Source organism: Echeneis naucrates, chromosome 24, assembly GCF_900963305.1.
Source record: "Echeneis naucrates chromosome 24, fEcheNa1.1, whole genome shotgun sequence".
NCBI classification, from domain to species: Eukaryota; Metazoa; Chordata; class Actinopteri; order Carangiformes; family Echeneidae; genus Echeneis; species Echeneis naucrates.
In genome coordinates, this window is record NC_042534.1 from 17,978,086 (window position 1) to 18,003,179 (window position 25,094).

Here is a 25,094-nt window from a genome sequence, read left to right on the forward strand (position 1 = left end):
TTATTTATCATTCTATACATAAATTTTGTTGTTCTAGTTTGCTATATGAACCCACCAAACCCAACAAAACACATTACCATCAATTACTGTACTGAAATGATCTTTTTTTAATGTTTGGACTCTTCTAGATGACAAGTTTACTGTCAATGGTTGTGTTTAATATCAATCAGGATTACGACACACTAGCCTGGCTTGACAGTCATGAAAACGCTAATTGTGTTTTGCAATATATGACAGATGGAATGAACTGTTCCAGATGTGCGATCACTTGTGTTTCACCCGAATCGTCTTTATCGGTATACGCGATACGCTTCAACGGTGCTTTTATTCTGAAAACTAACCGGATACGGTAACCTTCGGTGTTCTGACTGCCTTGAGTTGTTGCAAGCTAACATAGGCTAGCCTGTTATGGAAGACGAGGGAACACAGCTGAGGGGCTGTTTGATAAAAATGGACTAGCTAGGACTAGTTCCGAGGACGTGATTTGGAAAGATAACGCTGCATACCGAAAGCCTGGGGAACGTTTACCTGGCTGAAAACAGAAACAGCGTACAGAGTGCAAAAATATCACCGGGCAATCACAATTATGGATCCGACAGCTGTACAGTGTTGGATAGCCACCGACCACCGTTGACTTCAGCTCTGCAGCCGCACTTAAACTGCCGCGGTGCCTCGGGTAGCGCTCAAGCCACGGGAATCTTTGTTCGCGTTTTTTTCATGGGACACAACCGGGCTTCCCCTCCGCCTTGTCGTATTTTTACCCTAGTGACAACACCCCCCTCGGTTGGTGTCGACTGGCCGCAGAGGTCCCTGCATCTTATGGACTCCAAACAGTAGTTTTTTTTGGCTTTTTTGTCGTTCGGTGTCTCTGGCGGACTCAGCAGTCATGTTTGCCGTGCGCATCGTCACCGCAGACTACTATATGGCAAAACCCATTAAAGACCTGGATGTCTGCTATTCTGAATTCAGGGAGAGCGATGTGAAGAAAGTGCCGGTGGTGCGAATATTTGGAGCAACGCCCGCAGGTCAGTGAACTCTCTTCATTTCGTGTTTTTTCTCTAATCCAAGGTAATGGTGGCTGTGCTCTCGTGCACTGCACCACGCGGCACGTTACGTGGTTGTGGGTGCTGTTCAGACACACACACACACGTCTGCAATGTATTGTTGAGAGGAAACCTAACGGATGTAGTGCTGTAAAATGACACCATGAAGACTATTAGGGTGTTGACACTGTATCGACGCGGCGTGCATCGCTGTAGCTTGGGGCTGCCTGCAGCGGTGGGAGACTTCCTCTGCTTTCCCCTCCTTTCCCTCGTCACACTGCTCGGCTTTGTTTTCGTTCCCCTGCTCCATCATGGTACGGTGGCGGCGAACACTGCTTTCTCTTGGCACTCGACTTCTACCTGTTATTGCTACCAAATACACCGTGAACCTGTTAACCCGCCCCGTACCATTTATTGTGGTTTTATTGTGTTTATAGCAACCTGTGGAGTGTTGACAGGCTGGAAAACAAAATGCTGGGCCACCTTTTCCACCTTGACTCAATTTTTGCTGCTAATCACAAGAAAAAAGAAAATGAAAGCAAACTTTGGCCGCCACTATAGTGAGATTTAGGGACTGCAGCAATTTCAGCATAAAAGAAAAAAAAAAACAACTAACAAACAAAACTAGTAACAAAAACGAAGCAGCAGCTGTGCGTGAGACTGATTTCGATGTTATGTAAAACTGTGCTCATTAAAAGATAATAATCTGAAAAGGCAGGAGCCACCAGGACAGCACATTAATATGCAGAAAATAAATTACGAGGGAGTCCCGTCAAATGTACAGGCGTTCATTGTGTAAATGTAAATTTGAAATGCATATTAACATTATTGAAAGGGCATGTGGAGAAAATTCCAGCACTCTCAGATTGCTGCTGGCAAAATGGCAGCAAAGATAATCAAGAATCCTTGTAGATTAGTTTTTGTTTTTCCCTGAGTTTTGGCACATCCCCTGCTCTCTAATAAAGCCATTACAGTTAAACACTCTAGGTACTATTTTTCCTTCTGCCTTAAGACAAAATAATTTTTTTCTTGCACAATGGCACAGCAACAGCATCTTGGCCAAATCCTCTTGTGCTCGCCCTGCCCCTCTTATACCCTCATTGACAGATTGACTACTGCAGGAGACATTGTATGATTTAAGTATGTTAGTCCCCAGTGGGATGTCAGTGAAACGTGTCCCTCTTAATGTCAATGCTCCTTTGCAACATGACCTGGAGTGTCCAATAGGATGTATCTCAGAGAGGATTAAAGACTTTAGAGCAGACAAATAAATGATAGTGGGTCATTATTAGGATGTCAGATGTAATTTGGTTCTGTCATAAACCTGCAAGTTTACATGCAGTTGTGTTGATTGTGGGGTTGGGTGGTGGGGCATGCATATACTGCGGCAGAAGTAAGCTGGCTACCCTTTGGATGGATGTTGGGCAGCTAGTCATCAACCCTGAACACAATAAACCCAATTCACATGTGTTTAGGCTCTAAGGCAGGGTGTTACCTAGTATACTGATGTAAAAATCATATGAGGAGAAAAGAAAAATATTACAAGATGAAAAGCATTATAGATGATATCTCTAATAGCATATAATCGTTCCATATTGTGGTGTGGTCTTAAAGGCTGCATTTTAGTTCAGTAGTGCACTTTCCTGATCCTTTTAGACAGCTCCCGACGCTTCATTATGCAATTAATTTTTCAAGCAAAATGTTAAATATCTGGTAGTTCCACTCTCATGTGAGTATTTGCTGCATTTCTTTTGATATAGAAATAATGGATTGAATATCTTGACTGATTGTTCGATAAAATAACTTCTGAAGAGTCATCCTCATTTGTAAGAAACATTAATGGGTGTTTTTGTGCAATATTATGTAGTCTGGCTGGCGTGATATGGCCAAAGATATTATTAGTTAAAAATAAATAAATAAAATAAAGCAAAACCTGAAACGTATAATATTAAGAATTTAGAAGCTTAAGTTTGCTACCCTTCTAAGCCTGACGACTTTACCATCTGTCAATTAAATAACCTGTCCAAACCAAACAACCATCATTTCAACACTAATCAACATTAAGGGTAAATCCAGCACCTTCAACTTAAGTCACTGTATTGCAGGCATTCTCATTAGTGAGTTGTTGCGACCGTGATTGTCATGCGGGCAATACACTAAAATTGCTAAGCAATTGCTGATAACTGTTAATCCATGTGTTATGGTTTGCAAAAAATTGAGTAGACCTGTCTTAGCCTTCATTTTCACACGCTTAAATCTATGTCTAAATTACTATAATCACAAAATAATTGATTTCATTGTTTTAAAAAGATTTAAATGGCGTAAATATCCCTCTCCTTGCAATATCTCTTAACACATTGAGCTTTTTCAGAGGACTACATGGAATCTCACAGCAGGAAAGCTTACTTCTGTAATTATTAACCATACAAGTGCCTCTTCAGTATAGTGGTATAGTATATTGATTTCTCAACGACGACCACCAGCCACAAGGCACCCACTAGTGGTACTCTTGTGCCAGTCCCAAGCTCGGGTAAATGGGAGGGATGCGGCAGAAAGGGCATCCAGCTAGAACTGCACCCAATCAATCATACAAGTTGCAGGAAGCTGACTTGCTGTGGTGAATCCTAATAGGGAAAGAGCTGAAAAAAGAAAAACAAAAAGAAGTTAATCAAACAGCAAGATGCCAGAACCACAAAAGAAACTCAGTTCCATGGTTTATAATAACAGCAACCATAGAGGAAACACTGTAATGAGCTGATAGAGGCCTGGTAATTGTCATAACATTGTTATTATGCGATTGTTGAATTCTTTGATCCTGTCAGTAAATAAGTAAATAATCAGGTGTACACAAATGCAGCATTTGGTATTGATTCTTTGTTGTGTACTACTATACTGTAAATACTGAACTAGTATTTGTTTCCATTTGCAGTACTGACAAAGCAGATTGCCTGTAGCATGTGTACTGTGGAGGGGGCCCTGCATTTTTGCATGACTTGACTCTCCTTTAGCTGAGTTTATGTATCACTTGTGGCAAGCCACAGTTGGAATTGGCTCTGCATTTTCAGAAATAAAATTACATCACCATCTGGAGCACGTCAAAGTGGTCAGTCATTTTTCTTTCTGTGTAGCTCTCAGTACCAGGCCACATGTGCTGTAAAGAGGTATTTTTTAAATGCTTCCTCTTGTCATCATTGTGATTTTTTTTTTTTTGTGTGTGTGTGTGTGTTTGTCTCCCATCAAGGTAGGAGTTCATGAGCTGCTTTGCCAAATGTGTGTCAGCTTTTATCTCATCAGTGCATTTACCATAGTGTAAACAGTCAGCAGTGCATCTGCACCTTGAGGCTCTGGCTACAACCTGGGCCTCACACTCACTGTCCTTTCCTGACCCAGCCATGCACATTCCCACCAATCAGCCCTATGTAATTTGATGCCACATGCCTGGTTTTTCCCCTGCCTCCCCTTTGTTAGCATTTACTGAGTGGCCTGCCTGTGTTGTACTAATCCTGTACATGCATTCCCACCTCTGAAGTAGCTCAACAAGAGGAGGGGAAAAGCACAAATCCTTTTGTTGTGATAATTGCACTTGTGATCAGCACTTCATTGTGTTTATTATTAGTTGGTTTTTGATAATTTACCTAGAGCGGGGACCAGCAACCACTTTTTCACTCTGTTGAGAGTTGCTGTTAATGCAGTTGCATTCTTTTGTGGTTTGTAAAACATTGATCTCCAGCCTCAATGCTGGAAGGTCTGGCCCAGATGCAGTAACAGGCCCTGGGCCCCTGTGATAACAGGAGGAACAGTGTTTTGGTTCCTTGCTTGAATGTGTGCACTAGAGTGTTTGTTGGGTGTGTGTTAGATCAGAGAGAATAGAAGTGCGTGACCAATTGGCCTGAATGAGCAGGCCAAGAAGTGATGGGCAGTGAAAATGAAAAGCAGCCCCCACCCCAGGGTAAGCTCCCTCCAGGGGTACCCTTAATGCCATCTGAAGGAATTCCTCTGAATCCATTAGTAGGATAATAGGTGGATTGAAACAGGCTCTTTGGCTCATTGGGAAGGTGATTGTCCCCTCAACTCTTTACTCTCCTCTCGTCCTGTTGGTTACTCGGCTTCAGTTCTACTGGCTAGTTGCTTCAAATAATTTTATGATTGAGAGTGTCTGTTGACAGGATGTCTCTAGATTTGGTTGTCACTCTTTTGTACCCACTCTTTACAGTTCTCTTTCAAGTTGAGTTAGATCAATGATGCACATAAATGCCCCAAGTTTATCAGAGAAAATTAAGCCATTTTTATGATGGAGGCAACGCACAAAAGGAGACTGAATATTATTCCTCAGTAATGCTCTCTGCGTATTGTTTCTAACTACAGAATGAGGCTAAGCTTCTTGTCAAGGTCTCTTAGAAGTTTACTCAGATTAAGTCACGTAATACAGGATTTATTCTTCTTTTGATGTGAAAATCCTATAATTTGCTCTGTATAGAGATTGTGTTAGCTAGAGATGTATACTGACTATTTAGTTTTACTTATGTGGGAGGACTATACATCCAGTGGCAGACCCAATTTATACTTGCACTGATTCTGATTGAAAGTGATTACTTTCAGTATAATAATCTATCTCACTTGCTTCTTTATTTATGTTGTAAATTTCAGCATTTCTGAAAGACAAACTATTAAACCCAGCAACCCAACCATACTTTACAGGATACACACCTGCCACATGTCCTCGACGGTCTTGATCATCCAGAACAAACAGTCAGTTCAGCTGGATTGTAATAATGACACAATGGGATGGAGACATCTGGGACCACCTCCCCCAAGTGGAGCCTGCTGCGTATCTTGAGTTTGTGTGGCTTCTTTAGTCAGTAAGGGTTCATTTTGTCAAACACAGTTGTTTGGTGGAGTTAACGTTGACATCTGGAGATTGAGTCAAAACACACAGTCCGAGGAGTTTCAAATATAGCAATGTCAAAAATAATGGGTAATGTAATTTAGTTCATCTACATGGTAATGCAGGTGTATTGAAAAGCCAGTGTTTGATGTTAAGTACCAGGTGCAGGCAAAGCATGTTCTTATAATGATGCGGTTCTGTGTTGTCTGAAGAGCCTGTTTTGGCACGTGCTGTCAGGTCATTTCAGGCCCTCAACTCAGTATTGGGGCTTCCCATTTCCTGCATCATTGTCCCACAGAGAGACATAGGAGGAGTCTTGGTCTGTCTACCCAGCATGTGAGAGAGAGACTTCCCACTCTGCTCTCTTGGGGCCTCTGGCGCTGCTATAGGACAACTCTGCAGTGTTTCAAGGCAGATTAAGACCTTGTTTAAAAAGAATGAAAAAAAATTGGCAGGCAGAGAAAAGCTTGAACTGCTGCTTGGGAGGGAGTGCTTTGAACCTGCCATGCTGCTATTCAACATGGATTTTAATGAGGCCTGTGTGTGGCTGGTGTGCATATTTGGGCGAATAAAGTGATTAAATTTTAATCTGTAGTATTGTGCTATATCTGCATTAGCAGTATTGGCAGTGTTGTAGCATTGCCTTGATCCCCCCCCCCCCCCCCCGCCCAGTACATAAAGTTTTTTTTTTTCCTTTTTTGCTTAAACAAGTTGATACCAGACCAGAGACCCTTGATTAAGTACTTACTCCCTTCATAGGATGGGGGACTGTTTAGTCATGACTTGATAATCACATGTTGAATCTTGTCGAAGCGGCCGAAATGGTTTCCTCAGGACAGCGGCTGGAGTTTCCCTTAGAGATAGGGTGAGAAGTTCAGCCATCAGGGAAGGACTCGGAGTAGAGCTGCTGCTCTGGCTGAAAGGAGCCAGTTGAGGTGGTTCGGGCATCTGATATGGATGCCATTGGGACGCCTCCCAAGGGAGGGGTTCCTGGCATGTCCAGCTGGGAGGAGGTCACGGGGTAGGCCGAGGACCAGGTGGGGAGATTATATCTCCACACTGGCCTGGGAGTGCCTTGGGATCCCCCAGTCAGAGCTGGCCAATGTGGCTGGGGAAAAGGAAGTTTGGGGTCGTCTGCTGGAGCTGCTACTTCCACAACCCGGCCCCGGATAAGCGGATGATGATGATTATGACGTTGATGTTGAATCTCAATACATTTTTATAAGATGAATATTTCGCTGGCTCTGTCTGCATATCTTTATTTGCATAGAATGTTTGCTAAAAGGCACTGCATTCCTTTACCTGGTATAGACCAACACTCATAAGTCCTTCTGGTGCTGTTTTTCTTGAATCTGCGAAAAACTTTCATACTTTCATTTCATAGCTGTGTACAGTCAGTTGGAAGGCAGGCTCATTAAAAGACTAGATGGTAGGGAGATTGGAATCCCAGCTCTAAAAATAGCTCAGCTTTTGTGTGCATGTGTATATTTCGGCCCATGTGCCTTCATGTAACCACACTAGTTCCTTTGCAGATAACCGGCAGGCTGGTTGTTGTAACTGTGGTTTAACAACTGAGTGTGTCTCTCCAGTATTGCTCTTTGAACTGATTTTTTTCTGAGACATTTACCACCTTTTTATATCTTTATGAGTTAAGTTTAGACCCACTTTCTTCTCTCTGTTCTGTGACTGACAAAACATGGTATGTATATCAAATTTCACCTGAACCAGGGAAAGGATGACAAGTGAGAGCTGTCTTGACTGGTAGGAGATTCCACCCCCTTATCAAAGAGCAAAGATGGATACACACTAGAAGTCGACTAATATTGGTTTTTCTATGGCTGATGCTGATGCCAATTTTTAGAAACTGGGAAATATGATGCAGATTTTTATTTTCCGCTCTCTTGCATTTATGGGGAGCAGAGTTACCATCAAATCTAGAGAAGTGTAATCACAGAATACTCGTAACCAATACAGTTACAAACCATGATTAGGCTATGTGTTCATGTTTTCTCTCCTCAAGTTAAAAGTAACATTTCATAGCAAAGTTATTAAATATATAGGGTTTAATTTAAAAGATAAACATTTAGGCCTTTCTCCAAGGAACAGAGTTGTTGTGTTTCTTTAGATAGCCACTTGGCCGGGGTCCTGCTCTGCTGGTCACATGTCCCCGAGGAACAACAACACGGGGCTGCCTGCAGATGCGTCTGTCAATTAATTGGCTTAATATGATCCAACATTGGACGATGCTGATAATTTAAAAATGTTAATAAGCCTGATTTATCACCCAACTGATCAATTGCTTGAACTCTAATGCGCACACACACAAACAAATACAGTATCTTCAGTGTTACTTATTTGGCTCTCACAACTTTTCTCACACTGGTTATGAAATCTGTTTCTCTTTGCTGATCTTGCTGTCACTTCAGAATGTGTAGGTCTCAAGATTTTTTGATTTTTGATAGTTTTAGATATGGGAACAATAAGGAATCTCCTTCCTCCTGCATAAATTCCTTTAATTCCCTCTGACCTCTGTCGACACACTCTTTGAAATGAACAACGGGAACTGGATCCTGCCTAGCTCGGACTCGCTTCATTTTAGTTTTATTTTTTTCTGTTCAAGCCGTACATGATGGCAGGAAAAGGACCAAAATTTTGATTTGTTTCAATTTCATTGACCAAGCAAAGGCAGAATGGGTGACAAATGCTTCAGTCTACCCATGCCTTGCACACGTGATGGCATGGAGATAGTGTAATGTGCCCACATCCGTCCTCTGCCCCTCAAAGCTGAGGCCTACACTATATGAATAATGAACATTTGATATAATGAATGGTTTTTATATTTAGTAATTAATTTTACATTTTTATTGTAATAAATTAATTTAAGCAACAAAAAATATGAGGAGACTCTTGAGAGCCGAAAGAGTCAGCTCTTTTTAGTGAGCCATCCCAAAAAAATCGACTCTCTAAACAGAGCTGGAATTCCCATCACTATTTCCCTCCTTTCTCTTCCTTCAAGGTGCCTTCCCCTCAGACATTAATCTACAGAAACAGAGTAGCAGAACCACACTCTATGGGGCTGCTTAGAATTCAGACACAATCAGTGCTCAAATCATACTGTGGTTGTGGCAACAAAAATGACATGCACATGAAATGTAGCATTTTAATGAAACTGGCGAGGCTGTGGGAGGGTATTGGTGAGATGCAAGAGAGGGTGCTTGATGTGAATTTCACTTGAGATTTGTTCCAATAGCCACAATGCCAATCCACGTATAAAAAATATGAAATCACACACAATGCACAAAATAATGCATGCCAAAAGCCTAAAACCGTGATATCTAGGTATGATTATAAATAAAACTAGTGAGAAGTGAGATTTTTTTCATTTATTCTTAATGACAATCTTTTTTTATCCATGAGCAGCATCAGAATGTTCAGCATGTTCATACACACGTTTGCCCTTATGCCCTCAATATTTTATTTTTACTTTTTTGCTTCTGGAGTAGCAGCAAACCCTTGTAATATCCAGCATTGTACTGTATTCATATTTCTGACAAAGGTTTTATACATGCCATTACATAAAGAAATGCACCTTTTTAGCCCCTTGTTTTATGCATTTACCATTTACACATGTATTCTGTTTAGAGACTGTCAAACAGTGGGGTTTATATGGAGCACATTTTGCGACCTTAGAGTTACTTTAATATTTCTAAGCGTTCATCTTTCAGTGAGAGATGTTATCCTACAGGAACACAGTAAAAAAAAAAAAAAAAAAAAAAAAAAAAACATATTTTTTTTGGTAGCAAATCTTTTACAAAATTTTTCCATTTCTCACTGCTTAAATTAGATGAGAAGAAAAAGAAACACTGTTTACTAGACACCATCCCATTTACGCATCTCGGTGTGAATGTGATGGTCTGGTGCTGGATAATTTGGTTGATTCGTGTAAATCAAATCTGATCAAACCAGATTCATATAGCCTTGGGGAAGCAGATTATTTACATTGCATTTGGAAAGTGTCCAGACACTTTACAGATAGGCAAGTAGAACCTTACAGCCAATCCCCCATGTCTAGTCTGCGTTTGGGATGAACAACTCTGTCTGTTGCTGCTCTCTGCTTGCATATTCTCACATTTTTCCTGTTAATTTTCAACATATTGTATATGACAATGTAGCATCCTGTATCTTCCAACCTCCAACCTTAATCAGTAACTCTAAAATAAAATAAATAAATAATAAAATCAAACAGTCTGCATGCCAGTTTTCTCAGTGGAACCCTGAAATATTGTGAGAACATGAAATATTGTATTTTGTGTATTTTTAATCTGACTGGAGAATTTATTTGTTTCTGTTGTAGATTTAAATTTAGTTTAAGCTTTGACAACTCTCAATAAAATGTATTATATTTTGTGTTTGACATGCATGGGTGGGCAGGAGTGCTGAAAATACAAATCCATAACATCTGCAGCTATAGACACTAGAATCATCTCTCTCTCTCTTCTCTTCCCTATAATCAAAACCTACAAAAACCCACAAAACCTACTTACAAATGTATTCCTGAAAGGAGCTGTGCTGCTCTAGCAGTAGCCTAGCATACCTTGTCTATATTTAGGCACTAGTCCAAGATCCATGATAATCTTAAATGATCAAACCTTCAGTGAAGCTAGTTTTGTCTTTACAGGCTTTAGTCTTTGTCAATGGGACATGGTCATACCCACAAAATTGACAGAAGCACAATGGCCGGAAGTCAAGCTAGCTTTTAAAGACATTTTCTTGCTGCTACATGATATATATATAAACATGCACCATGCTAACTAATGCCATTTTTTACTTCAGTCATACAAAATGTACTTGCTCATCTTTTTACACTGAATAACCAATAATGACATATTGCATATCATGAAATTCTGCTACTTCAGAATGTCATATGTCAAAACATTGCAATTTAACTAACTGCAGAAATTTCACTGAAAATGACGAAACTTTCATGCAATCCAGTCAGATGTAGATGGTCTGTGTTCAATGTGACTAAGAAATAACAGACACAGACAGAGGGGAAATAACATTGCAAAGTCCTCATTCAGCTTTATGCCTCTCCCTCAGCTGTACGACTCCCACTTGTACATGTGATCTTTGTATTTGTTAAAAGATCTGCTAGCCACCTCTAGTCGAAACAGCTTTTTAAACTTTGGTTCAGGATAAATTATAATTACCATATTTTTCGCACTATAAGGCACACTTAAAATTATTACATTTTCTCAAAAATTGGCAGTGCACCTTATAATCCGGTGCGCCTTATGTAGGAATTCTTATTGTGCTTACTGACCTAGAAAAATTTAGTCATACACTGTGCTCAAAAATCTGTCAAAATATTTTAGTGCAACTTTGGTAAGTGATGGAGCCGCTGCGCTTGATGGATTGTCAGAGCATTCCCAGCTGACACAAGGATGTTGTATTAATGTTGGTCCTTGGTTGGATATGGGTGGCAACATCAGACAATGCTAGATAACTAATTATGTAGTGGTGGCAAGCAACCATCATCCAACATTTAGTCAATGTTACCTTACTATAATTAGATGTCAAGTCAACGTTTTCAAATCCATATCATAATGCAATTATGATCAAATGTTTGGATACAACGTTGTTCCAACGTCATACTAACTTCAGGTGTTTGCTATTGCTGGCAACGATAAACCAATCAGAAAACAATATGCAGTACGCTTACCTCTGCCGCTTTTTGTATCACCGGTACGTACTGTGCTTCCTTTTAAAAGTTTTATCATGCGCCTTATAACCCGATGCGCCTTATCTATGAAAATCCCGTTCATTGATATTGTGCCTTACAATGCGGTGCGCCTTATGGCCTGCAAAATATGGCATTCCTGTTTTACACTTGACGCAACCCTACAAGTACCACTTACAAAAGGTAACTGCTGCCTACACTGGCACAAAGGCTAAGATTGAGATGACAGAATCAATATTGGTTGGTTAAAATAAAAACTGCAGTGTAGTGGACAAAACGCACACCAGGATTGTAGCCTGAAATAAGTAGCTGTGAGGTCACAGGACTGTGCCGAGACATCTATAAAACCTGCTGCTGCCAGAAAAGGGGAAGAGTTTAAGAAGTAGTTCCAAAGAATGAAAAAAACCTAGTCCCTAATAGACTGTCCCTTCAAGGCTGTGTTACATAGTGGTCTACAACTTGATCAGCATCATAGATGCTGTGGACATTGTGATTTTAATGTGTGAATGAGAGTATACCTGCTTGTGTGTCCTAGTAGCTGCAGGCACCCTTAGGTTTTCCCCTCTGCTGGATACAGTCTCTGCTTACTATGATCTTTTCTCTCTCTTTCTCCTTTAGCAGCACTCAGCATCCACTTCTCCTGCTCCTCACCTTCTCTTGCAACTAACTCTTCCTGTCCTCCACATTCCTTTATTTTATGTGACAGGGTGTTTCAGTCTTGAGGACTTTTACTCTCCCCCATGAATCCCATCAGCATTTCCTTTCATCTCTCCCTACTCCTCCACTTCCTCTTCCCCCTACCCTTGCTCCTTTCTGCCACCAGTCCTGGACCACTACCATGACATGCTGGGTAGGGCAAAGAGAGGGTGTTTACAGTTGGAACTGGTTTGGTCCTTACCCTTATCTTGTGAGTCCCGGTCCACCCCTCTATGTTATCTTTTTTATTCAAAAGCTTCACACATTGCCCTTCCGTCCACACCCCACTCTCCATATCTTGTACATAGGTGGGCAATAATACCCTATTCAGATGTGGTATTAACATCTATTTCAGAGGATTTGATCTCAAGTGAATTGTTTCAAGTTTAGATGTGTCTACACTCTGGTTGCATATGAGTTCATTCGTAAGTGGTCTGGGCTACATGTAGCAACATTCCATTTAGTAGTATGAACACAAATGTTTCCTGCTCCACATAATGTCCTCCAAAAGGCCACATCCTCCGCTGATGTGAGTAGGTCCTTTATTGTGGTCCTTCACCGTGACCAGGACACATTCTCACTGTTAAAATGTGAATGCGAACCAGATTGGATTAATTGAGATGGATGTTGATACCTGGGGTGACAGGACTTCCATGCTTAAAACAGCGTGAAAATTGTGACAACTCAGGCTTCCATGTCTCTGTGTACTCCTCTTCTGCCCCCACGCTGCCTCTGCCCTCAGACTGTGCTTGGCTTACATGGCCTATATTGAAGTTCCCCATAATTCTGCACAGGACTCAGGCCAAATACCACTCCCCCCTCCCACACACTCCCCGACACTCCCCCACCCCTTTCTTGCTGTACTCTTAGCTCACAGGAGAAAGTCAGCTGAGGCTATATGGGAATGAAGTGTCCTAGTTCACAGGGTTCTTCCTGTAAAGTCGCAGCCTGTTAATTACAGTGTCACTGTATACACTTATTTCCCAGTGTCTTTTATCTCATTTGTCGCTCTGCCTCTCCCACTTACCCAGATGCTTGTTCTCTCTGCATTTCTTTTCAGTTTGTCTCTCACACTATTAAAATCCAGGCTTTGGCTTTGTATCTATTGCTTCTCCTCTACTCACTTTGTGGCTGTTTCCTTTTAAAAATTGAACTACTAGGAATCCAACTGGTTATAAGACAAGCTTAAATACCAAGAAACTTTATATCTGGAACATTGTTGCAATTCATGACTCATGCTTTCCAACTAGTTTCAATTAATTTGTACAAACTGTGACACCCTGGTCATCACCACTAAAGCTCAAAATATTGGAAGTCTTACTGGTCATGAGGGCTGAAATGAGTCTTCGAATAATTTGAGTACCTCGATTACAAAAAATGATCGAAGAATTGTTACTAGAATTGTCTCGTCACGTTGTGTGCTAGCAAACAAACAAATGCCCCAAATCTACTGTTGTAGTGTGCACTACCAAGAGGGAAGAGAACCCTAATTGAAGTTTTTATTAGCTGCCGAATAGAAAAAAATTTGCCTTTAAGACGAGAGAGGTGGATATAGGCAGTAAGATGAGCTGTTGGCTACACATCAGCCTTGAAGAACAGTGAGTCAGAGTTGGCTGGTTAATGATTTCATCATTTAACCTAATAGCGATAAAAACCAAGTCCTGCATAAGTTAGGCTACATCCACACTACTATATCATAATTTTAAAATAGCTTTTTAGAAGCCAAACATTTCAAATCTGTCCCACTTTATGGGGTTAAAACATAGTTGGTGGATGCACATTAGTCTTGGTAAGCTTCAGCTCCTACAGTTAGCCTTGGCAATTCAGCAACCTTAACTTTGAATTAAAATAATGAATGCGCATTGCTTTACTATCTTTTTATAAGTTTTAACATGACATCCCTTATGTCACAAAATATTCTAAAAAAAAGCTTGGCATGAGAAGAGTATCCACTGAGGGCTAATTGCCCTTTGATGTGGGCGGGGCTTAAATGTGCTCTGTCTCTATGGAGGAAAGACGTAACTGCAATGATAAAGATAAATGTTGATTTTGTCTAAAAGAGGAAAGCAATTGTTAATTGTCTTATGTTCTCATGTATATTTATACTTGCTCTTTAACGAAACAAAAATATGTTTTATCTGATTAATCGATGGAATTATTAGTAGTATACTTGATTACTAGAATATTCGATAGCAGCAGCTCTACTTGTCATTAAGTTCATTCATTCATTCATCTTCTACCTCTTATCCTTTTCCGGGTTGCTGGAGCCAATCCCAGCTCACATTGGCTGGGAGGGCAGGGTACACTCAGGACAGATCACCAGTCCATCACAGGGCCAACATACAGAGACGGACAGAGAAGAACCACTCAGACCTACGGACAATTTAGAGTCACCAATTAACCTAAACATGCATGTTTTTGGATGGTGGGAGGACACCAGAGTACCTGAAGGAAACCCATGGAAGCACTTAACCCTCAAGCTAATTCAGACCCATGTTACCATGGCAACAATCAGGGCCATCAACTAATGAGTAACATGCCAACACATCAACAAAAAAGAAAAAACATGGCACACAATTTGTTGTTTACTCACATTATTATTATGAGAGCAGTGAGGAGGGAAATGGTTTTCAGAGACCACAGCAATGCCAGTATTAGCATACCAAAATCAGCATAACAAAGTAAAACTTTTCTTCTTATGTCAATAAAAGACTGACATTAGACATTATGTGCTCAATGTTACCTTTGTTTTCCTCTCAGGTGTCACTGTCCTCTGTCTCCCTCCTATTGAGGCGGGCTGCTGTCAATTTGTGCTTGCCAGTGTTTGGGGTGCAGTTGCACTGCTGTTAACCCCACATACTCAATTCTCCTGTCCACCATTTACTACCCCAAACAGAGGTGTCTGCACACTGTTGGTTTTATGTGGTCAGTCAGTCTGAAATTCTCCTTTGTTTTTAAAAAGGTCTTAATTTACCCAGAGCTCCTTGTGTTGCAGTCCTACTTTACACAATACAACACATAGGAAACTGCTTTGTGAAGATGATACATTCAGACTTCTATCTCAAGTCAAAGTTAAACCACTCCCCGGTCTTATACCCCACCATTGCCAATGGCTGTCTGGGATGGATGCAAAGTTAAGAACAAGCAGGTAAAGAGATTTTGTTTTGAAGAGGCCCATGGCTACATTTCTGTAACTGATGGTCTGGGTAATCAGTCTAGTTTGATTGGAATGTCATTTGCTGGGATTTTCATGTTAAAGGCAATTTTTTCTCTAATTCTTTGATTCACTCTCAGTAGACAAAAAACTCTCCTGTTATTGATGCCATTCTAAACATGCATGTTGAGCTGTAGCTGTCCAGTTTGGTCCAGTATGCTGTGTCCATCTGGACCTTTTCACCAGCCATGCTGACTTACAAAAATCTTAAATAGCATGAATGGCAGAAGGAAGGAAGGAAGGAAGGAACAGCTTGCAATGGCACAGCGTTGACTAGTCAGCAACACATCCTGGATTTGGGCACTCATATTCATTGAGATTGATGTATTGTCCTTGCTTTGTCTGCTTAACGAATGTCTGGCATGAACCACAACAAAGTCACCATCTGGTCAGTCTCATCCTGTCTGCTCAAATGACTGGCTCAAGTGTGCTGCCTGTCTCTTCAGCTTAGGAGACAACAGGGAGAGCTGGCATCGAGGTGCATTCCTGTTCTCCAACAGGCTCAGCTTGAGCAACGGGGACATGCTGGCAACAAAATGGTCATTTAGGGAAAATGGGGAGCTCATAGTGTTCCTGGTCATGATATTGGGGCAGGATTTCATTACATTCATCCTGTCCTTCATCAAAGTGTTACCTTGGACACAGGTGATTAAACCATTACACTGACTTTGCTGAGACTCTTGGTAGATTTATGCAAGATGCCAAAGCATATTTGTCAGGAACTGGTCTTATTGTGGCAATGTCTTTACCATTGTTTTGTTGATATGAGAGGACTGGGGAGGAGGGGGGAAAAAGCCTTAAGCATGATGCACAGCAGCAGTGTAGGATTTCCTCCAGCTTGTTTGGGAATAATCAGGCAGGAACACAATTTCTCTTCAACCTCTGGCTCGGTTATCAGGCCTCTAGTCACGACAGTCCTGGCTGTACAGCAGGAAGGAGGTCCCACCTTTTTGTCCAGCTCAGTGAAGCTTGAATACAATCATTGAGGGAGACCGATCCAGCTAGTTTCAGACCTCGTACTAGCTTTCTCTTGAATACTGTGTTTTGGGAGATGCTGTGTGTGTAAGCCATAATTTTAAACTTCCAGGGCACAGTATGAAGAAATTCCCTTGTAGTCAGGCTGAGGCTCAGAATTTCTAATTTGCATATCTAATAAAATCAAGTAAACAATAAAATGTTTCCTAATATTACATTGAGCTATTAGGAACAGTAACCCTAACCCTAGGAAATGATCACAAGTATTTTTTCCGAGGTGTGGTGGACGAGGATGGATTGAAGAAGAGACTGCTGTGTTAAATGTTTCATGGTTTCTGAGCCATGCTCCTCTTTTTTACTTTTCTTGTCTTACAATGTAAAAAAAAAAAAAAAAAAACAGCTTTGTAAACTCAGTTTGTTGAGTAAGATCATATGAAAGAAAGCTCCAGAACTACAGTTGAAATAAGATTATTTCCTCAACTGAAGTTTAAAGAAATCAGCTTGTTAACCCATATCGACAATAAGTCCTGAATGTGCTCTGAATATGGGTCACAGACAACGGGACAGATTCCAGTGTACATCTGTGTGACATTATGAAAAGCTCCAGTACAATCGTTCAATGCACTGAGATTGTTAAATGCTATGTTTTTATTAGATAACAACAGAGAACCATCACAAACAGGGGTGGCCTGAGTTTTCTCTTTCTATAACTTCATGACCAAAGCATTTAAGTAACTGGCTGGCAGAAGGCCTCTAATATGAAGTACATTCAGAAGTGTTCCATTAGTATTGTTGGGGATTGCAGTGGGCAGTACCTGTGCATTTCTGTGCCATTATGACAGCACTGACAAAGTCCTCTTGACTGATGGTATCTGGGATACATAGGCATGGCACTGTTTTCTAGGACTTACAGTTAACTTGTATTCTGGGACTCCTTTTGAGTTCCAAAACAACAACTGAAGTTTAAGTAGGATTTTTTTTTTTTTTTTTTTTTTTAGAAATTGTAGCACATGTAGTAAGTGTTTCATGTGCTTTCTGCCCCTTTGTTAAAAAAACAAAAAAACAAACACACTGGCAATCAGATATTGAGTGTGCTTTCATAGGAGGATACAAGCGGTGCAATTGTCTCTGGAACCAGCACAATAAAATAAACCAGCAGCAAGGAGCTGTGCATTGGCACAGCAGAGTGCTGTTTCACATTTTGAGAGGGACGGAGCTGGATGAGGCTGCAAGTGGTGCAATTGTCTCTGGGACCAGCACATTACAATAAACCAGCAGCAAGGAGCTGTGCATCGGCACAGCAGGGTGCCATTTCACATTTTGAGAGGGACGGAGCTGCATCTGAGTGGCCTTCACAATAACGTAGTTGCAAAGGTTTGTGTATGGTTTATGTGCAGCAAGAGCAATGTGACAGCTTACTATACACTCACAGTAGGTTCAATAAAGGTCTGCTAATGAAACACTGGATACACTGAATATTGTTAAGTGTTCAGGTCACCACCATAAAGTTGTGATTCTTTTTAATATGGTAGAGTTCCCACCACACCAGAGCCTAATCGCCTGATTTCTGACCTGTGCTATTTGTTTTTAAAGCAGGGAGTAGTGCTTTGCGATATGGACAAAAATCTATATCCCAATATAGGCAATTTTATATCCCGATAACAATAATCAGATCAAATCAGATTTATTTATATAGTGCCAAATCATAGCAAGGCACTTTACATATTGACCAGGTCTGACCCAAACTCTTTCTAAAAGTATTTAAAGAGACCCAACAGATCCCCCCCGAGCAAGCACTTTGCGACAGTGGCAAGGATATATCAGCGCATACAAGGGGGGAGAGTGGTGTTCAGTCCTTTCCCCAGCAGCATAGCTAAAGACTAAATGAACTTTGACTTTTTAACTATAAGCTCTGTCATACAGAAAGGTTTTAAGCTTGGTCTTGAAAATTGCTAAAGAGTCTGCCCCCCAGACCAATACTGGAAGTTGGCTCCATAGAAGAGGAGCCTGATAATGGAAAGATCTGCCTCCAGATTTACCGTATTTTCTGCACTATAAGGCGCACCGCATTATAAGGCGCTACAGTAGAGGCTGGGGTTACGTTACGTTACGTTATGCGTTAATGTCCATATTCACAATATGACCAACCTTGTTCAACTGTAAACACACAAAAGTAACACGTAAAGCTCACTTTATCAGTTCAATCCTCATCTACCAATCCCTCGAATTCTTCTTCTTCAGTGTCCAAATTGAACAGCTGGGCGAATGCGGCATCCAACACGCCCGGCTCCGTCTCATCAAAGTCGTCATTAATCGAGTCAATGTCGCTGTTGTTGTCTGGCAGTTCAGTTATAATTCCTGCTTTCCTTAAAGCTCGGACCACAGTTGAGACTGAATATCAGCCCAGGCATTTACGATCCACTGGCAGTGGATAATAGGTAATATCAATATTGATCCATATATAAGGCGCATGGTCAGCTTTTGAAAAAATTTAAGGCTCTTAGGTGCGCCTTATAGTGCGGAAAATACGGTACTCTTGGAGACTCAAAGAACCTGCCACAGCCCGAATCAAGGAAATGACAAAGAGCAGAAGATAACACATGAATTCAAGCCAAATAATTATTGGCAGAGTTTGCAAAGTAACTAAGGCAAGTCAAATAGTGTTAATCTATAGGTCAGTGATGTATGGCATGTATGCATGCATGTATGTGTGTCTGTGTGGGAAAACAAAACACCAAAGGTTAGCGCCAGGAGAACACAAACCAGAGAGAGAGAGCTGAAGAACATCACAGGTGTGAATGGGTGAACTTCCTGTTGCCCCTCCCACACAGGAAGTGAGGTAAGGGAAAGAAAGACAGCCCATACAGAAGACCAGGGGCAAAGCTGGCCTGGGCTGTCACACCCCCCTCATTAAGAGCAGAATTCCACCGTTTGTCTGAAAAACAAAGACAAAATATTACAACATAGCCTTTAATGGACACAAAAATCGCGTACTAGTTCAAATTTGAGTTTCAATCATCCAATCAATATAAAGGCTCACTCTTACATTAAGCCAGGGGAGACAGTCACAAAACAAACTTAAGATAGAAAGGCACGAGACAAGGCATCAGCCACCGAGTTTGCAGTGCCTTTAATATGATGAATGTCCGATTTGTAAGACTGCAAAAACAAAGCCCACTTCATCAACCGTTGATTAGGATTTTGCAAGGACTTCAAATAAGTCAGTGGATTGTGATCGGTATATACAATAAGAGGACCACCTGAACCAACGAACCAACAAAATGGGTCCCAAATAAGTCCAAGAGCCTCCGTCTCTATCACACAATAGTATCGCTGATAAGATTTTAGGCTTTCCTCATCGAGGAGCAGCAAGAACAGGTTCTTAACCTTCTTGAATGCTTTCTGGCATTTATGAGACCAAAAAAAATTTAGCGTCAGCCTTAAGGAGGTTGGTGAGTGGTGCAACAACAGTGGAAAAATCCTCACAAAAACTTCAGTAATACCCGGCCATGCCAAGAAAGCGCATTAACTCCTTTTTAGTTGAGGGAATGGGATAACCTTTAATGGCTGTAATTTTTTCATGTACAGGCCTCACTTCTCCTTGCCCCACTATTTTTCACTATTTTATAGGTAACAGTGGCTCTCACAAATTCACACTTTGTGAGGTTAACTGTCAAATTGGCCCAAACCAGCCAATCAAACAGTGCCTTTATTCGACCGAGATGCTCCTCCCATATGTCACTGTAGACAACATCATCATCCAGATACACTGCACAAACCTGTAAGCCAGAAACTACCCGGTTCATGAATCGTTGGAATGTTGCGGGAGCATTTCGCAATCCAAACAGCATGACTGTACAATTGTACAGGCCTGTTAGAGTGACAAATGAACACGCTTAGAAAGCAGGACTTGCCAATATCCTTTCAGGTGATCGAATTTGCTCGTGTATTTTGCTGCCGCAACTTGGTCAACACAATCTTCCATCCTGGGAAGTGGGTAGGAATCAGGTTTGGTGATGGTATTCACCTTCCGAAAGTCTGTGCACGGTCTGAAGGATACATCTGGTTTTTTAACCAGCAGACAGGGAGAAGCCCAAGCGGAGCAAGACGGCTCAGCCAGTCCATTGGTAAACATGTATGCAACCTCAGACTCTAGAATCTTATGAATCTTAATCTTAACACACCCAACAATGCATGAATATTACTCAAAGCCACAGAGTTTTTAAGGCGAGGTTGCAAAACTCCAGAGTCTAATACAGGTTCCTCCTCTTCTAGCGCTGCCATCACCAGAGTAGGGCTCGAGGTAACCCCAGAATTGGATTACCATTCGAACCTGCCACCTGCTCAGTTGAACCAAAGACATGAGCATGGTATGGTTTCAGTAGATTTACATGATGCGCCTTAGTTGTCATTTTTTTGTTTGGCATAGAAACTAAGTAGTTAACTTGTTCGCTCAGTCCCTCTAGTGGTTGGGACGCCAGCGTCCCAAACTAATTAACATATGAAAGGTGTCCTTTATACAGCGAACGTAGGCAGGGTTTAATGAAAATTTCAACACAGATGTTTTTAACACACTTTCAGCTACATGCACAAAAACTTTGATGTTTCTAGGTGCTCCGGTTTTATCATAGTTACTAAAAATGTGTCGGACAGTAGGAGACAACGGCAAGACAAGTGACGTCACGTCAACAACAAAGGGACTGTAAACATATGTATACCATCTTTACACTGTTTCTTTCACCTCAAAAAAATCGTATACTGTCATAGAAAAAACACCAAAGTGCAAAAATTTAGTTTATTTCTCAGTAAAGGTTTCAACAAGCCTGCTCACCAAAAAATAAAAAAGTCGGACGTTGTCTTCTATCTCTGTGAAATACGAACATTCTTCGATCACACCCCTACTAAAACATTGATTAAAACCACAAGCTTGGCCTCATTTTAAAGCTGAAGATGTGCCCAACAATAATCCGCGGTTCAATTTTATCCTTCGTGTCCAGCTAATCAGACATTTTGTCTTTTTTCCCCCTCTGTGCTAATGCTAATTTAAAGGTCCGTCAGATTGTGCATCTAATATGCGCAGGCAGTGTCTCCTGTCCATCAAAATCACGCTGGAAAAAAATTAATTTCCATCCAATAGTAGAGGCCCTAAGGTTTTCTTTGACATATAACAATCCCTGATTGGGCTGTTTTTTCCACGCCAAATAAGGGCTGCGTAACCGGAGCAGAGCCGCATGGGACATGCATGCAGTGATGCGCCTAGTCAGTCTGGATTTCCCTTTAACTCGGTGTTTAATCAGTTTTTACCATTGTTTTTGTTACTGGTGTGGAGAAGTTTGACACTTTTTTACACAAAAATGCCGAATATGGTGTTTACACCGACGGAGGTGCTGCAAATGTACAGTAAGGACAAAAAGGAGGGTGACTTAGACGACGGCTGCCTACAGCCAGTTGGTCCCTTTGTTGGCTCTCCTCTCCATGTCAACAAGTCAAAAATGTACATTTCGACTAAAAGTGTGTTTTTACTGCCCCAAGTTTTAATGTAATTATGAAATGAATAATAAAAGACAATACATGAAATTTCACAAATTCATATTTCGAAGGTCTTTGTTAATTTAAGCAATCACTGATAGTTGAGGGTTTACTTCTTTAGTTATAAAGATTCAAAATAACATAAAACAGGCAAAAATAGGTCAAATTTGTGTTTGGATAGGTTTTGGACACCATATATTCATCCCAATAAATGCAATTTTCAAATGAAATTTTACTTATATAACTCGTGTTCTTAAAAGTAATCATGACTGTGACTGGCCCCAAAAGGTTATCTGTTAAAAAAAAAAAAAAAAAAAAAGTATATATCACTGAAATCTTGCAGTGTGCATTTTAGCCAAATCGGACCATTTTGGATAGGTTTGACACACGGGAGTTCGCCAAGGGGCACTGTTTGGTAAAAACTCAATAGTTCCTCAGTAATTTTACCTATCAACCTAAACTTTGGTACACATGTGGACCAGGGAGTGTGTGAACCATATATGTAAAAGTCAACCTGTTTCATAGTGAAAAATTTTAGATTATTTATTATTCCCCAAAATATAGTTTTTTCAATGGCCCAATATAGTCCAACAGACTGTTATCCGGTTTAGGAGACTATGGCTAGAGGACCATGTACTCTGTGCCCAAACACCAGATCATTGGGGCTGAACCCAGTGGTCTCATGAATAACCTCCCTAGCTGCCAACAACAGCCAAAGTAGTCCCTCCTCCCAATCAGCTCTGTACAGTTCAAATGTTGGTGAAACCGTTCCAATGTGCCTTGACTTTGTGGGTGATAAACACAAGACTTTTGGTGTCTGACTTGAATTATCTTGGGTATCCCAAACACAGAAAAGAATTAACTGAGAGCTTTAACCACCGACCTAACAGAGATTGTTCGCAAAGGATATGCTGCCGGATACCTAGTTGATTGGCACATCACCATTAATAAATAACTATAGCCAGACTTTGATTGAGGCAGTGGACCAACACAGGCAATGATGAGGTGCTTGAAAGGTTGACTTGCCGCAGGAGCAACAGTTTGATTCGGCTTCCCCGTCAACTGGCATATGTGACAAGTCTTAATGAATGTGGAAACATCGCTTTTTAGCCGAGGCCAAAAGAAATGCCTAAGAATACGGTCATAAGTTTTCCTCACTCCCATATGACCTGCTACACCGTCATGTGCTGCTTTAAGTACAGACAGTCTATACTTAGTAGGCAATACTACCTGCTCCAGAACTGCATTACTTGACTGCTCCCCACAAGGGATCCATCTCCTCAGCAACAGACCACACTGTAGATAGTATGTGGGAGACTGCTTCTCCAAGTCACATGTCGGCACCACCGAGTCAAAAAGTTGCTTTAAAGTGGGATCCAGTTTTTGAGCTTCCACCAACTCTGCATGAAACACAGGCAAGGAGAAAGCAACCCTGACACTATCCTTTGGTGAGTTAGACCTGGTATTAGTAAGAGAAGCAGTTATGGACCGTGTCACTACACAAGCTGAAGACAGAGTTGCCTGAGATGGAACACCAGAATCAGGATGCTGTACAGCAGATGCTAAAGCTGGTACCACTGACTGTTCATCTGACCATATGTGTGCACCACCAACATCATTACCTAGGATGACATCAACGCCCTCTACTGGCAGCTGTGGGTGCACCCCAACCTCCACCTCTCCATGTACCAAGGAAAGGTAAAAAACACTTTGTCAACAGGGACAAAAATATTTGTTAAACCCATTCCTCTAGCAGGAACACAACTTTCTGTGTCTGTGGTGAAAAAGGCAGGACCGAGTCACATATAAAGGTAATCAAGGCACCAGAATCTCGCAGTATTTTAACAGCAACCTTTTCATTACTAAGGACATAAACTCCTCGGAAATGAAAGTTGCATAACCTGCCGCGATGTCTGCTGCCGCCAAAGCCTTAGTTCTCATCTGAAAAGGAGTCAATGAACTTTTTGTGGATTCAACAGTTACAAACAATGCAGTAGATTTCATTTGCGATGCATTTAGTCCTTTCTTATTGAGGGCTGGACACTGAATTTTCCAATGCCCGCTCTTCTGGCAATAATTACAAGTCGTGTCCTTTCTCACCGTATTTTCAGTATCTTGCTTGGAATAAAGCTTATATAACTGAAGAACAGCACAGGTGTGAATGGGTGAACTTCCTGTTGCCACTCCCACACAGCAAGTGAGGTAAGGGAAAGAAAGACAGCCCATACAGAAGACCAGGGGAAAAGCTGGCCTGGGCTGTCACAAAGTAAACCTCCATCTAGAGAGTTAAGTGGCCTACTGGGACAGAAAGGAACTATGAGCTCTCTGAGATATAATGGAGCTTGGCCATTAAGAGCTTTATACGTCAACAGAAGGATTTTAAATTCTGTTCTGAATTTCACCGGCAGCCGATGAACAGCAGCTAAAACAGGAGAGATGTGATCCCTTTTTCTAGTTCCTGTTAATAGTCGTGCATCAGCATTCTGAATCAACTGAAGGCCTTTCAAAGATTCGTTTGGACATCCAGATAGTAATGAGTTATAGTGGTCCAGCCTAGAAATTATGAATGCATGGGCTAGTTTTTCTGCATCCTCTTGAGAAAGGATGTTTCAGATTTTCCTAATGTTTCGCAGGTGGAAGAAAGCTGCCCTCCTGACTTGTTGTATGTGGTGGACAAAGGAAATGTCAAAAGTTATTCCAAGATTTCTTACAGTGGACCTGGAAGCCAAAGTAATGCTTCTAGACTAATTAGATGATCATATAGGGTTTCTCTGAGGTGTTTAGGGCCAAGTGCAATAACTTCAGTTTTGTCTAAAAAGTAGAAAATTATGGGTCATCCAGACTTTTATGTCTTCAAGTCATGTCTGCAGTCTGACTATCTGACTAACACGAGGAGAAGTATGGAGGCTGATCCCTTTTCTGAAGCCATGACAATATCATTGGAGACTTTGACCAGCACTGTTTCTTTCCTGTGATGAGCTCTAAATCCTGACTGAACCCCTTCAAGCAAGC

At 41.1% G+C, this 25,094-nt stretch overlaps 1 protein-coding gene across 2 annotated transcripts in view; it reads left to right on the forward strand.

Annotated features, from left to right (window-relative positions):
- Positions 1–415: 415 nt before the first annotated feature.
- Positions 416–25,094, forward strand: part of rev3l (REV3 like, DNA directed polymerase zeta catalytic subunit) — an 89,905-nt gene continuing 65,226 nt past the window's right edge. For both annotated transcript variants that reach the window (XM_029495787.1, XM_029495788.1), the window contains exon 1: positions 416–1,025. In XM_029495787.1, coding sequence (XP_029351647.1) covers positions 887–1,025 — 139 coding nt within the window. In that variant the 5' untranslated portion in view covers positions 416–886. The remainder of the gene's footprint in view (positions 1,026–25,094) is intronic.